Raw genomic sequence first — 18,464 nt, 5'->3', positions numbered from 1 at the left:
AGGAACATCAGCAGTTGTTTCTCAGTGAAAATATTTCTAAGCTGTAGCAGTGGCCGACCCTGACTGAAGGTCTTTCAACTATCTGTTCCATGTTAGGCTATTGATTTCCTCCAGGGCCTATCTGCTACTGGCCTCCCACAACAGAGCAGCTCTTCTAGAGCTTCCGAAGGCCTCTGCTAGAAAAAGTCTTCTCACAAATTGCACAGACGCCTGCCACAGGGGCCAGTGAGCTTCCTGCTAGCTCACTAGATATTGTAGGAGATGCAAAGAAATGTGAAGTGATCACATGTTCTGTATTCACCAAAGCAGTTCTTGGAGTTCTTTTGCGAATGAAAAATATGAAAATCTGTAGGCATTCAGCTTATGTGAGACACCAAAAAATATTTTTGTCTTGTCTTTGTACCTCTTCCCCCACCTAATGTTTTAATATGACCACAAACAAGTAGCACAAGTGAGACATGAGCATATTTCTTTCTTCTGACCCCGTATCCTCACCTTTTAGCGGAAGTATTCAGAGGCTGCGAAGAGAATGGAGGAAATGGAGAACCCGTGGTTGCAGAATAGGCCGCAGGCCACATAATCAGCCTCTGAATAATTTGATTAGTAAAAGCTAACAACAACAAAAAAGAATTTTCAAATACTGATTCCTCTTTGAATCATCTCATGTATTTTCCCCACGATTATTAGATTAAAATTAAAATTTAGTATTAAATGAAACTTAACATAAGGTTTTTATGTTGTAAAACGCAGTTGACATTGAACATCATAGAAGTTAGAGGTGCTGATCCCCCACCTGACAGTCAAAAACCTGCATATAACTTTTAACTGCCCAAAACCTTAACTACGAAGAGCTTACGGTGAATCAGAAGTCTGACCGATAAAATAAACAATTAACACCCATTTTATATGTTGCATGTTTTTGTATACTTTGTTCTCAAAGTAAGTTAGAGGAAAGAAAATGTTAAGAAAATCATAAGGAAGAGAAAATAAATTTCCAGTGCTGTGTGTAAGAGGAACCACACGGTTCAAACCTGTGCTGTTCAGGGGTCAGCTGTATCCTGTTTTATTCCATGTGCCCAGATAGGACTGAGCTCATAGTTGACAGTAAGCTGTAGAACGAAAATACCCATATACTGTGGAGGCCAGTTATTTTGTCTATAGACTGTACTACTCTGGGATCTTAATTTCTTCCATTTCTATTTTACCATAGAAATTGAAGTTATAGTAAAAATAATGTCTGGAGGCTTCTATCTTTTTGATATTCTTTGACTTTTATTTTTCCCCTCAAATAATTCTATATATTTTAAAATACCTGTATCGTATGTTAATTATTAAACTAGATGAGATTTTTAATAAAGCTGACATTTTAAAATTAATTTTACTTATTTTGAGGTAATGATAGATTCACATTCAATTGTAAGCAGCAATACAGAGAGATTCTATGTACTCTTCACTCAGTTTTCCCCAATTGTAATGTCTTGTAGTACCACAGTACGATACCACAACCAGGGTATTGACTTTGACACAGTCGATACAGAACATTTCCACCATTACAAGGATTTCTTGGGTTGTCCTTTTATAACCACATTCAGTACCTCAACCCCACCTCTGGAAACTACCAGTCTGCCCTCCATTTCTACAATTTTGTAGCCAACTTATTTTTTTAGAAACATTTCTCTAACTGTTTGGCTCTAGAGAGAAAAGACCATTGAACACTTACATAGGGTTGATGACTTCTATAGGTGGAAGCGTATATTTCTAGATGCGTACTGTCTTGGATGTTTTGTGTTGCTCTGCCAGGAGGGCTCCTGAAATCTGTGGGCTCCTGAAATCCAGATTACTGAGACCTCAGTACTGCAGCTGTTCTTGCCAGAAAATGCCCCTGCCAATGGTTGACAGAATTTTCCTACCTGATTATGCTACCTCCATAAAGCCAGCTAAGAATTGCCCTTGGTGGCTGAGCAATTCAGCCCTCTTTTTGATGCTGGGATAGTCAGATACTGTCTGGAGGTGCTGACAGCTGTGGAAAATGTGTGGAAAGATGTTTTCTCTACCTATCAACCTGTTGTGACTATTTACTGAGGAACACTGAGACTGCAGACTCTTTGCTCTTCCCTCCATCTTTGATGTTACCTGCAGCTCTGCTTTGACCCTGTATTACGCTCGGAACTTCTGGAATGCCTCAGGATGCCAAGTAGTTTTTTCTTTCTTGCTGTCAGTCTGACTCAATTATCTGGTGCCACTATAGAAGTAAAACCAGTTGCTGTTCTTAAACTAGCAGCTGTGTTATTAGAAGAGCCAGGAAACATCTGACGTCTCCCACCTTTTGGGCCTGGTGTTATACTTGCTCTTATGTGTAGCTCAGCTAGCCTGACTGCTTCCATTTTAGGTCATGAAATGAAATATGACATCCAGTTGAGGAGATATTGGAAGAAATTGCTTTTGTAGATTTTTATGGATTAGAATTGCTTATGAGAACCCCCTCTTTGGCATAAATCAGCTGTACATTTTAAATTTTTTATAATTGTGGAAATTGAATAGTATAGTGTAGATGCAAAATAATTATGGAAAGAAATTTGGTATTTTTGACATAATATATTTCACTTTTATTTAAATGATTTTGAATGTTTTATCATTATTGAACATAATAAAAACAATTTTTACTTTATGGATATAAGAATTGATGTTATTGAGCTCATGTCCTGAGTAGTAATGAAGGAACTCAGATTTCTGAGGTTCTTCCTGCCCTTCTTTTCTTCCTGTTTTTCTTTCTCTCATATTATATTCCATTTAATCTTCTTTGCAAACTGAAGAGTTGCTGAGAATTTTAGTGAACCCTCTGTGTGCCATATGTTCTTATTTATAACTTTTATTTTTTTTTTAAAGGTTTTATTTATTTGTCAGCAGAAGCACGGAGATCTGCAGAAGACCAGGCAGAGCAGGCAGAGGGAAAAGCAGGCTCCCTCCTGAGCAAGGAGCTAGATGTGGGACTCAATCTGAGGACCTTGGGATCATGATGGGAGCCAAAAGCGGAGGCTTCACCAACTGAGCCACCCAGGCATCCCATTATCTATTAATTTTAACATTCAGTTGAGTTGTGAAGAAAATGGAGTATGGGTTTTGGGTTCTGGGATGAAAGACAAAAGGAAATAATAGAAAATGAAAGTTTAATGAGAGTGGCTGTGTGGAACTTGTTAGTCGTTCGTGTTCACATCAAAAGGAAGAAATAAAATATAGGTTGCTGATCTTTGTTGATTGTTACCTCAAGTACTCCACATATATATGGAGATTTTACATTTTTCATTTTCATTAAATGAGTTTCTTGTGTTACCTAGGCTCTTTTGTCAGTAATCTACATTAAAAAGTTCTTAGTGCCTGGTCTTCAGCATTAAATTGGGTGATTCCAATGTATTTTTAAAAATATTTTTAAAATTTATTTGACAGAACACAAGTAGGCAGAGTGACAGGCAGAGGGAGAGGGAGAAGCAGGCTCCCTGCTGAGCAGAGAGACAGATGCAGGCCTCCATCCCAGGACGTGAGTCGAAGGCAGAAACTTAACCAACTGAGCCTCCCTGGCTCCCCAACCAACATAATTTTTTGACTCAAAAATATATTTCTAGTGGAAAGCTAAAACATTCTATCATTCAGTTTTAAGTGTTAAAGTTGGTTTTGAATGAGTAAGAAATTAAAATATGTTCAGTGTTCTGCGATGAGGATGCTGGGAAATGGCAGTACCTGTCATCTGCAGACCAGTAATACAGCATAAGAGAATCTGAAGCAGACTTCATGCCCAGCACAGAGCCCAATGCGGGGCTCAATCTGATGACCCCGAGATCATGATCTGAGCCGAAACCAAGAGTCAGCACTTAATGACTGAGTCACGCAGGTGTCCTTAGACGCCTGCTTTTTGATTACCTTCATGTATTGAGAGTTTCTGTTTGCTTTCATTTCAAATTATTTAAATGAAAAATAACATTAATGCTAGCCCATCTAAGAAACACTGTGCAGTTGCCAATAGAAAACTTCTTCAAGAAGTTGTTTGCATTCACTGTTCCCAAATTCTTACTGTGGTTAAATCCAGTGAATTCTTTTCAGTCATGTTAGCCATCTCCTTTTGTACCATTTGACCTTATTTGAAGGTCCCACTTGAATTGTGTCTTCAGTTGGTTTTTTTTTTTTTTTTTGAAGATTAAAAAAAAAAATTATTTATTTATTTGACAGACAGAGATCACAAGTAGGCAGAGAGGCAGGCAGAGAGAGGAAGAAACAGGCTCCCTGCTGAGCAGAGAGCCTGATTCGGGGCTTGATCCCAGGACCCTGAGCCAAAGGCAGAGGCTTTAACCCACTGAGCCACCCAGGTGTCCCCTTTCCATTGGTTTTTACTCTTCCTGGTTTTCTACCGTTGATTATTCCCTTGGGGTTTCATTAAATTTATGGACCATTTGAAGGGAGAAGTGACACCTTCATTATAGTGAATCTTCCCATTTATAAGCATTCATACCTCCCCTTTTAAGTCTTTTGAAAATGACTTTTGATAAAGTTTTATAATGTTCTCCATAAAAGTGTCCTAGGAACCTTTAGTTATTATCACAAATGATATCTTTTAAAGAAATAATTACATGTTGTGAGTTATAGAAACTCAATTGATTTTTATATATTTTCTATCAAGCTGTCTTGCTGAACTATTTCCAATGGTTTACTTGTATTTTATTTTGACATTTAGAACACATTATTTAGAACTAGTCTTAGATTTATGGAAGAGTTGCAAAGATTTTTAGAGTTCTCCTATACCCTTCCCTTCATCCAGCTTTCCCTAAGGTTAACTTCTTACATAACTGCAGCACTTTTGTCAAAAAAAAAAAAAAAAAAAATCATATGAAACATTACTGTTAACTAAGCTGCAAACTTTATTTGGATTCTACCATTTTTTCCACTAATGTCCTTTTTCTATTCCAGGATCCAGTCTAGAATATCACATTGCATTTAGTCTTTGATTTTTAATGTAGAAAATTTTATCACCTTCAAAGAATAAAAGTTTTGTCCCTTAGTTTCCATGTGCGTGTGCGCATGCACACATGCGTGCTGTAGGTATCAGGTATACCTTCCTGTACGCTTGGGCTGACCACTGTTACCCAGGCTCTACTTACTCTACACACTTTACTCCCCCTAGAAATGTTGGTGCTTCCCAAGACTGTATCCTTTGTCCTTAATCCACACCTAATATACATGGTTCTGGAGGCTCTCATCCATTTTATATCTCCCTGTGTGGATTGGGTGTAGCCTCTGTGCCCCGCACTCACTTGTTTGCCACAATTACCAAATCTTGATTTCTAGTATAGATTTCTTTTTTGACCTCTAGGTTCATATGACTGTCTTTGGAATATCTCTATCTGGATTTTCCACAGACTTCCAATATGTCTTAAGGCAGCTCATCTCATTGTCTTCTCTTGTCCCTCCTCTTGCGTTTGCTATCTTCATAATCTCCCAGTTATCCAAGACAGAGAAACCTGGGACTCATTCTGAACTCTTCCCTCCTTTTCTTCCTTGCTCTTTTTTCCTTTCCTTCCTTCTCTGCCTTCTCTCACCTCCATTCCTTTCCCTCCCTTTATGTCTGCTCCTATTAATTCTATTTCCTTCATTTCTCACATATTTATCAGCTTCTCTCCATTCTATTTCATTAAAAGCTCTCATCATGTCACACTATCAAACTCCTTAACATATTATCCAGAGATTCTGGCCTATCCATCTCGTCTTGTCCCATGATGCCCTTTTCCACAGCACATACAACACCTCACTCTCTGTGCCAGTTCTACCTAATCACCTGACATCCCTTGGATATGCCGTGTTCTTCTCTTACTTCTTTGGAAGTTGTATATCGACTTTTTCTTTTTTTTGGTTCCTGCTCTCTTTTCCTGACTAACTCCTGCTAATTTCCTTGGTCTCCAGTCAGTTGTCACTGTTTCCAGGAAACCTTTAACTTCCTAGCCTGGGTTATAGCTACTTCTGAGAACTCTAAAGGTAGTTTGCCTGCATTTCTCTCCTGGCACTTAAAGTATGGAGCTTGTTTGGTTATGTCTGTATACCATTGCTCTACTCTTTGACAATACTGTATGTTCTACAAGGTCAAAGAACAATGTATTTTGCTTTGTACTTCCTATTGCTTAGCACAGTACCTGGCACATAGCTGTTACTAATAAATGTTTATTGAATGAATAAATAAACATATTCACCATTCTTGGAAACACAGACTTGACTGTTTACAAGAATGATATCTTTCAACAGAGACAGAACTCTCTAAATGTCAGCTTCCTTATTTATAAATGAGAAGGGTACACTAGAAGATCTCTGAAGTCCTTTACAGCTCTAACAAATTGGTATTTATGATTTTAAGATTTATCATCCTTGAGGATATTCAAAAGAAAACAGTACAAATTCTGGGGGAAATTCCAAGGGAGTTCCAAAATATTTTGCCAGTGACAATAACCCTGGAATAATAATTTGGTTTTTTGGTTATATTGCGTAGATAAATTATCAAGTGCTAATAATCCGAGCACGTGGACATTTGAGTGGTTTATTTAGGATAATCAGAGTTTCTTTTCCTTTGCTAACATAGCCAAATCATTTTAGGAAGACTATAAATTTTCCTTGGCTGAAGATTTTCAAGTGAAAGCAAGATGGCTATTTCTCTTGGATATTGTAGATGAGATTTAAAATGTAGCTGTATAATGATGGGACTAATTGACCACTAAGGTCTCACCTGGTGATAAGATCCTTTAATGTTGTGGTTTACAGCTTTTGGTTTTTTTGTATTATTTTGTTTTTTGGTATAACAGGAAAAATAAAAAAGAGTTGGATAGCACACTGTTTTTCCAAGTTCATCTTACTGGATTTAATATCAACATTAGAAAGCCACCAAAAGTTTATGTTTATCAAAATTGTTGACTTATATGTATCCAAAAACTTAATATTGTGAGTGGTCTCCAGCTTGCTGAAATGATCTGGGTTAAATCAGCGTCCAAGGCCCAGTTTAAAAAGGTCTCTTAATGTAGTGGATTTTTAAAAATAGCATATATTTATCATTGATATAGAAAACCACATAAAACAGGACCTTGGGATCATGCCCTGAGCTGATCCCAGACACTTAATGACTGAGCCACCCAGGTGCTCCCCTTATATATCTTTTAATTGAGAAATGTTCTCTCCCTCTTGGAACTCATGAACTCATGAATGTGATTATTTCCATAGTCGTGTTTAATATGGTACACACTTATATTTTATTCTAGATTATTTTAAAATGCTGACAATGCTAACATTATTATGTTCCTATAAAAGGAATGAAGAAAAATTCTCCAATGAAGAAAAATTTCAAAATATCAAAAGTTATATGAAAATAAAATATTTTTGTTTCATTATTCCATAACTGGTAACTCTTTGGGATAGTTCTCTACTAGTCTGTATATAGTCAAGTGTATAATTTTTACATAGTAAGTATTCCCTCTGCTGTTACTTTGGGCTTTTTAAAATTTCTAATTGAAATTAGAGATCTTAATTAGAAATCTTCTCATAGGGATGCCTGCGTGGCTCAGTTTGTTAAGCTGCTGCCTTCTGCTCAGGTCATGATCCCAGGATCCTGGGACTGAGTTCTGCATTGGGCTCCCTGCTCAGCAGGGAGCCTGTTTCTCCCTCTGCCTGCCTCTTTTCCTGCTTGTGCTCCCTCTGTCTCTGTCTCTCTGACAAATCAATAAAATCTTTAAAAAAAATCTTTTTGTAGTTGTTTCTCTTAATAATAGGGAACAATTTGGCTACCAGAGGGGAGGTGAGTGGGGGGATGGGTGAAGTAGGTGATGGGGATTAAGGAGCACACTTGTGATGAGCACAGGGTGATGTATGGAAATGCTGAATTATTATACCGTACACCTGAAGCTAATATAACACTATCTTAACTGGAATTAAATATATAATATAAAGTAGTAATATGGCAAAAAAAAAAAGATATTTTTCTAGTTCTCATCATAGAGGCTTTGATTCTCACATTCTTTGCTTTTTTTTTTTTTTTTTTTTTTATTTTTTTTATTTTTTATTTTATTTGACAGAGAGAGATCACAGGTAGGTAGAGAAGCTGGCAGAGAGAGAGAGAGGGAAGCAGGCTCCCTGCTGAGCAGAGAGCCCGATGTGGGACTCGATCCCAGGACCCTGAGATCATGACCTGAGCCGAAGGCAGCGGCTTAACCCACTGAGCCACCCAGGCGCCCCTGCTTTTTTTAATATAAATACCTAAAACTATAGCTTTCCCTTTAAGCATGTTGAGGTTATATTATCAGGCAATTGGGAAATGTTTTCTAATTTCCTTTGTATTTATCTGTGGTTATGTTTTCTTTTCTTTCTTTCTTTCTTTTTTTTTTTTTAATGTATTGCTTAATCTCTAACTATTAGGGGGATTTTCCAGATAACTTACTGTTACTTATTTCTAATATACTACTTTGTTTGATTTTTAATCCTTTTAAATGTATTGAGACTTGTTTTATGGTCACTATATAATTTATTCTTGGGAGTATTCCTTAAAAAGAATGCATATTTTGTTTAGGTGTAGTGATCTTTAAGTGTCAGTTTGGTGGGCATATTCACATGTAAAAGAGTGAAGTTGGATTTTCATCCCTCATACAAAAGTTAACTCAAAATGAATCAAAATCTGGATAAGGTAAAACTAAACCTCTAGTGGAAAAGCTTAGTTGTAAATCTTCATTCATGACCTTGGATTATGCAATGGTTTCTTAGGTTAGGACAATAAAAGCACAAATAATAACAAAATTGATAAATTGAATTTCATGAAAATTGAAAGTGTTTCTACTTCAAAGGACAACATCAAGAGAGTGGAAATTCAACCCAGAAGATGGGAGAAAATATTTGCAAATTAGATATCTGATTAAAGATTTGTGTCTAGAGTAATTGTGTCTTAACAACTCAATGATAAAAAGACAACCTAATTTAAAAATAAGCCAAGGATCTGAATAGCTATTTCTCTGAAGAAGATATACAAACAACCAAAGAGTACATGAAAAGATGCCTATTACATTACCCATCAGAAAAATGCATTTCAAAACTATGAGGTATCACTTCACACCCAAGTAGGTTGGCTATAATAAAAACAGAAACAGAGACAGAAAAACAGGGAAAAAAAACCTACCAAGAACAAAAACCCAAAACACAAACTATAACAAATGTGGTCTGGATGTGAAGAAACTGGAACCCTCAATTTCTAGTGGGAATGTAAAATGGTTGCTTTGAAAAGTCCAACAGTTCCTAAATGATTCACCATAGTCACCATATGACTTAGTAATTTGAATTTTCGATGTATATCCAGAAGAAATGTAAATATGTCTACCCAAAATCTTCTGTAGCATGTTCACAGCAGTCTAATTCATAGTAGCCCCAAACTGAAGACAAAACAAATGTTCATCAACCAACGGAGGTAAATCACATGTGGTTCATCTATTCAATGGAATGTTATTTGGCAGAAAAAAGGAAGTAATGGCTACCACATGGATGAACCTTGAAAACCTTATGCTAAGTGAAAGAAGTCAGTCATAAAAGACCATATATTGCATGACTCCATTTATATGAAATATCCAGAATAGGAAAATCTATAGAAACAGGAAGTAGATTAGTGGTAGCCTAAGCCTGGGGATGGTGGTATCTGGGAACATGGGAGGTGAGTACTAAAGGGCATGGGTATGAGATGATGAAAATATTCTAAAATTGATTGTAGTAATGGTTGCACAACTCTGACTATACTAAAACCATTTAATTGTATGTACATTTTAAATGAATTATATATGCGTCATTATAGATTGTTAAAAATAAAGGAACCAGGAGCACCAATAGTTCAGGGTAAGAGCCTTTGATATTACTTAGTGTTATAGTGACTTTAGAAAAAAAACTTGTCAGCTGGAGTTAACTGATTTGAACAATTCAACTTCACTAGGCAATAAGCCTAGAAGAGCTTACAATGCTGGCAGTTAAATTTTTTTTTGCACAATTTTCAAATGACTGTGATGTTAAGAGAATAAAGTCTCAGGTGAATGAAAGATACATGATGTAAAAAGAAAAAGGTCAAGTTGGTAGATAACTTTTTTAAAGATTTTATTTATTTATTTGACAGAGAGAGATCAAATGTAGGCAGAGAGCCAGACAGAGAGAGAGGGGGAAGCAGGCTCCCCGCTGAGCAGAGAGTCCGATGCAGGGCTCAATCCCAGTACCCTGAGATCATGACCCGAGCCGAAGGCAGAGGCTTAACCCACTGAGCCACCCACGTGCCCTAGTTGGTAAATAATGTTATTCATACATTCCATATTCTTATTGATTTAGTCAATTTTTGCTTAAGATATTTTAGGGTTCTATTATTAGGTGCTACATATCTAAGATTATTATGTCTTCTTGGTGTATCTGACCTCTTATCATCTGCAATCACTTCTTCATTTCCATATTACTTGCCTTGAAGTCCACATTATCAGATATTAATATAGACATAACAGTATTCTTATACTTAAGGTGTGCATCCCCCCCCCACGTTTTTACTTTCACCCTGCCTTTGTCTTTGTATTTAAAGTGCTTTTCTTATTATCAACAACACAGTTGACGGTTTTTTCCCTTAAATGTAAAGGTTTGTTTACATTTAGTGTAATTATTGATAATGTTGGGTTTAATCTGCCATCCTGGAATTTGTTTTCTAATTTCCCCATCTATTCTTTCTCCAGTATTTCTTTTCCTTCCTTCTTATGGGTTAATAGAATAGTTTTTGTTTTGTTTTGTTTTTTAATATTCTATTTTGCCTTATAGCCCAGCTGCCAACTGTTTGGGTAGTTCAGGAGTTAGTCTTGCTCTTGAACTCAACCTCTGGCTTGTCTTGGAAGATCTCTCTCTCTTTTTTTTTTTTTTTTTTAAGATTTTATTTATTTGATAGACAGGTCACAAGTAGGCTGAGAGAGAGAGAGAGGAGGAAGCAGGCTCCCTGCTGAGCAGAGAGCCCGATTTGGGGCTCTATCCCAGGACCCTGAGATCATGACCCGAGCTGAAGGCAGAGGCTTTAACCCACTGAGCCACTCAGGCGCCCAGAAGATCTCTCTTGATCCTGCTTTGCATTTGGTGAAGGCTCAGTGCTTGTCAGAGGGATCTTATTCAGAGGTTGTCCTGTTCCAAGCCTTCAAGGAACTGCTGCTTTGCACTCAGCAAAGGCCTGGGGGTACTTCAGGAATATTTCCCAGCCCTTCTGTTTTGTCCCAGCCTTTGATGTGTGGTGGTTGTGTACTAGGTGCAAACTCTGTGCAGGGAACTCACAGGTGGGTATGGAGTTGTTCTTTGGTTAGAGCTCCTCAGAACTCTAATTCCTCACATCAACAGCTGTTAAAAGTTAATAAAGTTTTAGCTGGTTTCTCCATACTTCCCTTTTGGCAGGTTTATTCTTTCTCCTGTCAGAGATACAAGCAGGTAGGCATCTCTTTTTTGGGAAGAGATCATTTGTATGTGAAAAATAGTTCATTTAGGTTACTTTGCATCTCAGCTTTAATGGGTTTTTAAAGACAATTTATGAAGCTTGTTTTAGGCTGTGGTTATTTTTAAAGTGTATTTTTTTTTATAATTATATGGCAATACAAACATTTTTTTGAGCATCTACAGCTAATGTTTACTTTTTAGTGGCTTATTGAGTGATAATCACCTAGTGTGGAATACCCAAGGAATCTGTGAAAGGTCAATGAGTAAATGAATGATGGTATTTGCTTTAGATATTAAGTCGCTGGTATTGGCCCCACATTAATATACATAATCTTTCTTATGGCCAGTAATACATACTTAATGATGGTGACCTACAGATAGGCTAGACTTTACTGATAAAGCATCAAAAGAAAGTATAGTGATGACGCAATCTTGCCTCATGAGCATTTATGTAGCCTTCTGAGTTAAAAAGAGATACAAATACATTCATAATTAATATGGCTTATCTGGATCACTTTAGAGCTGTATACAAGGTTTGGTCATACTCATTAAGATAATTTTGGTTTTATTTGTTACAAATAAAGCTTATTTTTTACACTCTGAGATGTTAAGAAAAAGACTTTATGCTCTCCTTGGTTTAGTTTTCATGTTTTGATTGTATTTCTTTTACCTTATATTATCTTTTAAGATTCTGTAGAAGAATTTTGTCTGGTAAGTGCAGGTTTACTTAATCCTATGCTCTCTGAAATCTAGGAGTGACTGGTACACAGAGGAGAGTCAGGCATTGAATGTTCGATAGATTTTTTTTCTTTATGTAAATTCTCAAACATTCATAAAGTAAGTAGTGCAAGTAGAAAAATAAACTCCCATGCTTCTAGTAACTGTTGACATAGGTTAATCAAGATCTTTTTTATCCTGACCACTTTATAAAAACAGTTGAGCGTCTGCTAGAGTATTTATTTATTTTTGATTGCTAAAATATTTTAAAGTTAATCCCAGATGTTATGTCTTGTTTTACCCGTAGATTGCTTTGCCTGATACAGAAAATTTAAAAACGTAATTACAGTGACATAATAGTATCTAACAAAGCTAATAATTTCAGAATTTTTCAAACCTCGCTTTTTCATGTCCTGTTTGAGTCCATTCCACTCATACCTGAAAATACCTGGGAAAATTAACTTACTTTGTTTCTAATCTTATTTGATTAATATTATAATTTCTAAACATTTGAATATTGACTGCTTCTTTTCTATGGCTTTCAAGAATCTCCTAGCTTCTTTTCTATTGCTTTCAAGAATCTCCTATGAAAAAATTCATTCTGAGACCAGGTAAATTTTATAAACAATGTATACTTGACCCCTTTATGGTGATTTATAAGGTATATAATGCAGGTTATAAGTAGCAAAGGTCTGAGTTTGGCAATAAAGAGTTAACTTGGCTTAACCAAGAATTTCCTAAATTTATTTAGCCCCAGAACCCCTTTTTTAATGTAACCTCTATTAACTAAAATACATTTTGGAGAATATTATTTAGGCAGGGCATTGCTACCTCTGAATAGCAAAAACAGAAGCTGTTAAATTCATTTTTATTTGAATTAGATAATTATCCTCATGGAATAATCATAATCCTGTAATATCTGTTTTTTCCCCTATAATATGCTTAATATTGATAACACAGTATAATAGGTTATCCTCTTCAGGATCTTACATTCTGAAAATCTTTAAAAATACTGTAAAAGCAAATCAAGTATGAGCATTTTATTTTTTCATGGGATAGATATTTGCAAAAGAATATAGGTATACCTCACAACCCATCTGTAAAGAAAGATAAATGCATTGGTATTGTATTAAAGGGGAAGGTAGAAACAATATGTGTAGAAACGCAAGGAAATAGAAACCAAAAGATAATAGTGATCAATTAGATTATATTTTATTTGTGAAAAATTAGTTAAAAATATCTTAAAAGGGGCACTGGGGTGACTTAGTTGGTCAAGTGTGGGGTCTTGACTTCAGCTCAGGTCATGAGCTCAGGGTCTTGAGATTGAGTCTGGGTCAGGCTCTGCACTCATTGTGGAGTCTGCTTAAGATTCTCTTCCTCTTCCTCTGCCCCTCCCTCTACCCCACTACCCTGCAAGGATGTGCACTCGCTCTTTCTCTCAAAAAAAAAAAAAAACCAAAAAACCACAACTCTTAAAAAGTTTAAACTCAGGCAGTAATCTGGAAGTTCTCACAAGTGGTTTACATTTTCATGTACTTTTATTTTTTAAAAAGATTTATTTATTAGAAGGAGAGAAAGCATGAGCAGGGGGACAGGCAGAGTGAGGGAGAAAATCCACAAGTAGACTCCCCGCTGAGTGCAGAGCCTGAAGCCAGGCTCTATACTAGGACCCTGACAGTTTGACCTGAAGTGAAAGCAAGAGTCGGTGGTTTAACTGACTGAGCCACCCAGGTGCCCCTACATTTTTATGTACTTTAAAATATGTTCACTTCTTTAAAACATGTAAGCAGTTAACAGGGCCAAGTGGAAGCTAACTGCACAAGGGAAAACATTCTCCATTCTGCTACTCTTCTCACTGATACTATTATACATATTATACAGTGAGAAGAGATTCTACAGGTACTCATGTTCTAAAGGTTCTGCATCTCATCCTGATATGATCTAATTGACACCCATCCCCGGCCCCCCACCTTGCCAACCCTCCCGAGTGGATTAGCTGGTTGCCCCTGTCTTCATATCATGTAAATGTGCAGACAGGTGTTTTTTCTGTGATGCCACAAAGGTGATTTTTTTCCATTACAGTCAAACTGCAACTTCAAGCAGAAGAGAGAGGGGTTGTGTCCATCAAAGGAGTATGTGCAAATCGCTATCTTGCCATGAAGGAAGATGGAAGATTACTGGCTTCTGTAAGTAATACTCTTTTTGTAAGTTTTTTTTTTTCTTTGTGAGTTTTGTTGCTGTTAATTTGCTAGTATTGGTATTTATTAAGGATTTTGTAAGTATTATCTAATTTAATCTTCATATTTACCTTATAAAATAGTACCACTCTCTCTATTTCATGGATACAAAAACTGAAGTTCTGAGTGAGTAAGTAACCAGGGAAACACAGCTCACATGTGGTAGAACTTGGATGGCACTTGAGGCAGTCTTGACTCTAGAGCCTGAGCTCCAAGTCACTGCATTTCACTGAGTTGTAAAAAAGAATTTTTATATTGTGCATTTGTTTGAAGATCAGTGGGATGGATATATATACAATTTTGAGTATCAGTTTTTAAGTTTCTTCTTTCAGATTTCACGTGCAAAATGTTTGCAGTATAGAATAAAGCTGAGGAAGTGGATTCTTAACCTAGATACTGATAGTGGCACTGCCACATATTAGCTGTGTGTTCTTGAGCAAATTATTCTGAGGTAGTTCCCTTACCTATAAAACAGAGATATGGCGGGGAGCCTGCTTCCCCTCTCTCTCTGCCTACTTGTGATCTGTCTCTCTCTGTCAAGTAAATAAATAAATAAGAAATTTTTGGAAAAAAAAAAAAGAACAGAGATAATAATGATCCTATCAGCATAACAAAAAGCATGGAGGACATGGGGAGTTAGGAGAAGGGAGTTGGGGTAAATTGGAAGGGGAGGTGAATCAAGAGAGACTATTGACTCTGAAAAACAATCTGAGGGGTTTGAAGTGGCGGGGGTGGGGTGGGAGGTTGGGGGAACCAGGTGGTGGGTATTATAGAGGGCACAGATTGCATGGAGCACTGGGTGTGGTGAAAAAATAATGAATACTGTTGTGCTGAAAATAAATAAATTAATTTTAAAAATAATGATTTTATCAATATGAGTTTTTGTGAGGACTAAATTAGATAATTTATATCAAATGCCAAAATCCAGGTCATGCATAATAAGTCCTCAAAAGTTTTACTTCCTCTTCCTTTTCTCCTTTATATATAAGCTCATTCAGGACAAGGACTGCATTTTTTTACTTTTTATCACAGCCAGTGAGGAGTATTAGCTCCTGGCTAGTATTCTTTTCACTATGGCAGCCTCCCTGTCAACCCCACCATTGTCATTAGAAAAGGATTACATGCCTGTTGGGCAGACACAATACGTGGGAAATACTGCAGAGAAATAAACCAGTCTCTGGGGAAGTAGATGGGACACTTATGTAAAAATGTGTGTGTGTGTGTATACACAAACCACAGCCATGATACCAATACCATTGGCCAGTTACCATTGGCTATAACTTTCTCCCATTAGAGATCCAATATTAGAGCAGTTGTGGTATTTTAAGCTATACAGAGGTCATGGTCTCAGGGTCCTGGGGATGTTCACTACATAGTTGTAATTGTGGATCTGGAACTTGGAAGAAGGTCTGTGTCCATATACAGATTTGGGTGTCATCAGCACATAGAGAATAGTCAAATTCAGGAAATGGATGTGGTTCCTGGGCAAAAAATACAGTCCCAGAAGATTGACTACTTGGGACTCGTACTGTTCTTTTTTCCTACCAGTCTGTTGTCAACTTAAAGCATGATGTAATATGTTAGGAATCTACATCTTGTTTTTTTGTTTTTTTTAAAAGATTTTATTTATTTATTTGACACAGAGAGAGAAATCACAAGTAGGTAGAGAGGCAGGCAGGTGCGGTGGAGCAGGCTACCTGCTGAGCAGAGAGGCCCATGTGGGCCTTGATCCCAGGACCCTGAGACCATGACCTGAGCTGAAGGCAGAGGCTTAACCCTCTGAGCCACCCAGGTGCACCTACAGATAGTTTTTAAAATATTTTCCGAGTGACAACCTTTGGATTTCTGAAGGTACCAAAACAGACTTACAGAGAAAAAGAATATTTCAATCATCTGATTGATCGTTTGACAAGGATATATTTCTGTTGATATATTATCAGTTTGTGTGACTTTTACAGGATAAATAACTCTGGGTATAATGGTGTGCACTCCTGCTTTGGTAGTAGAATAAACTTTAGAATCCTCTTCAAGAATAGCCAATACTTACTGAGCATACGGTGTGCCAAATGCTGTGCTATAGGCATCTGGGTTATAAAGTTAAATACAAAATTGTCTGTGCCCTTAATGAATCACAGTCCTGGGGAGGCAGAAGTGTAAGTAAGTATTTGTAATAATTGTAAGGGTTTTGATGTGTTCCTTCTATACCTTGGTTAAATGCACAGTAATATTGGATAGGAGGTTAGAAGTATTATGACATAGGAAGTAATACAAGAAAGGAAATGATTAAACTTGTCTTAGAAGAGGACTCATCAATAGGATTTTAGGTATTGTGGAGGAAGTAATTCATCAGGCAGTCAGGGAGCAGAGGAGTGGAGATGAGGATACAGAGAACTTTTAGAACATAGTACGTGCAAAGACGTGGGTGCAGAAGGCTTAGGAGGTGTTTCTGTAGCATTACAAATAATTCACTACTGCAGGAGTCTAAAGTGCAAAGGAAATGCAAAGTGGAAGGGAAGAAAGAAGGCTGGAGAGGTAGGTAGACTGCCTGCTGAAATGCATTCTACTTCGTGTGTTACAAGCAGTGGAAAGTCGAAGTGTTTTTTTTTTTATATATAATTTTTTATTTTTTATAAACATATATTTTTATCCCCAGGGGTACTCTACAGTCAACTATCATATGAAGTGTTTTAAGAAGAGACACAATCTGTTTTGAATTTGAGAAACATCACTCTGGCAGCAGTGGAGAGAAGGGTCTGAGGGGGCTGACAGTGCTGGAGACAAACCAGTTACTTAAAAGTCCATTGTAATAGTCCAGGCAAGTCATGATGAAAGCCTGGCAGTGACAGAGCACAGGATTGAGTGAAGTATTAGCACTTGAAATTGATTGGATTTAGGAGTGAATTAGAGAGAAAAATTCCAGGTTTCTGGTTTGGATAAGAAAGTAGATGAGAAAGGGGAAGGAGGAAAAGAGCAAGTTTTGGGAAAAGGTAACACAGGTTCAAATTTAGACTTACCTCTTTTGAGTTGCTGAAGAGAAATTCAGGTGGGGATGTTCACTACATAGTTGTACTTGTGGGTCTGGAACTTGGAAGAAGGTCTGTGTCCATATAGAGATTTGGGTGTCATCAGCACATAGATAATAGTCAAATTCAGGAAATGGATGTGGTTCCTGGGCAAAAAATACAGTCCCAGAAGATTGACTACTTGGGACTTGTACTGTTCTTGTCTTTTTTCCTACCAGTCTGTTGTCAACTTAAAGCATGATGTAATAGGTTAGGAATCTACCAAAGGAGCATTTTAAATATTTCCAGGACAGTGAATCAGTAATTTTGGATGACCTTGAGTTTGTTGAGAGGAGAGTTTATTCCTACTCTTCTCACGTCAGGATGTGACAAAACACATGTAGTGTGAATCATGATGGCTTCCTCAAAGGCTTGGTGTTGTTTTGCCTATTGTCAAACAGTGAAGGTGGTGGAGAAAATAAAGGAGATGCATATCTTTGCTTTTGTTATGACTAACTGTAGACAGTACTAGTCAAGTGCTTTTAAAGCTCTCACTTTTCTTCTTTCTTAATCTGGCTCAGTGAATGATTTGAAATTCTTATCCTGTAGTTTTCCACTTACTGAGATTAGAAGATCCAGTAACCTGGTAATCACGGTGGCCTGTAAGATACTCATGGGAGGGATTCTTTATCTCCAGAACATAGGCTGGAATTTATGTTCATCTGTAATGATGAAAAGCTTCATACTTGTCAAAAGTGATGAAAACAGAAGGTACTCTACTTTAAAGCGCATCTCTGAAACTACTGGGGTCCGTAAAAGAGGAGATGAATTTAGAACAATATACATGAAAACTGAACTGTCTTCTCATTCTTACAGAATTCTCTCCAAGTTAGAATTAAGGGAATCGTGACTTCTTCTCTTGGTATATAGTTGTTAAGCTTTCCAAACTGTTTTTCCAAACTTTCGGAAAGTTTTTTTTTCCAAAATGTTGAATCTGTGCCATCAGAAGTGGAAAGTG

The 18,464-nt window shown here is 37.0% G+C and overlaps 1 protein-coding gene across 1 annotated transcript in view; it reads left to right on the top strand.

Annotated features, from left to right (window-relative positions):
- The window catches only part of FGF2 (fibroblast growth factor 2), a 67,039-nt gene that overhangs the window by 37,406 nt on the left and 11,169 nt on the right, over positions 1–18,464 (top strand). Inside the window, 1 exon segment of the mRNA XM_059169011.1 lies at positions 14,290–14,393. Within this exon segment, the coding sequence (XP_059024994.1) occupies positions 14,290–14,393 (104 nt within the window).

Source organism: Mustela lutreola, chromosome 1 (genome assembly GCF_030435805.1).
Source record: "Mustela lutreola isolate mMusLut2 chromosome 1, mMusLut2.pri, whole genome shotgun sequence".
In the NCBI taxonomy this organism is placed as follows: domain Eukaryota; kingdom Metazoa; phylum Chordata; class Mammalia; order Carnivora; family Mustelidae; genus Mustela; species Mustela lutreola.
The sequence above is the reverse complement of the archived record's forward strand: the minus strand, read 5'-3'. Positions and strand labels throughout refer to the sequence as shown.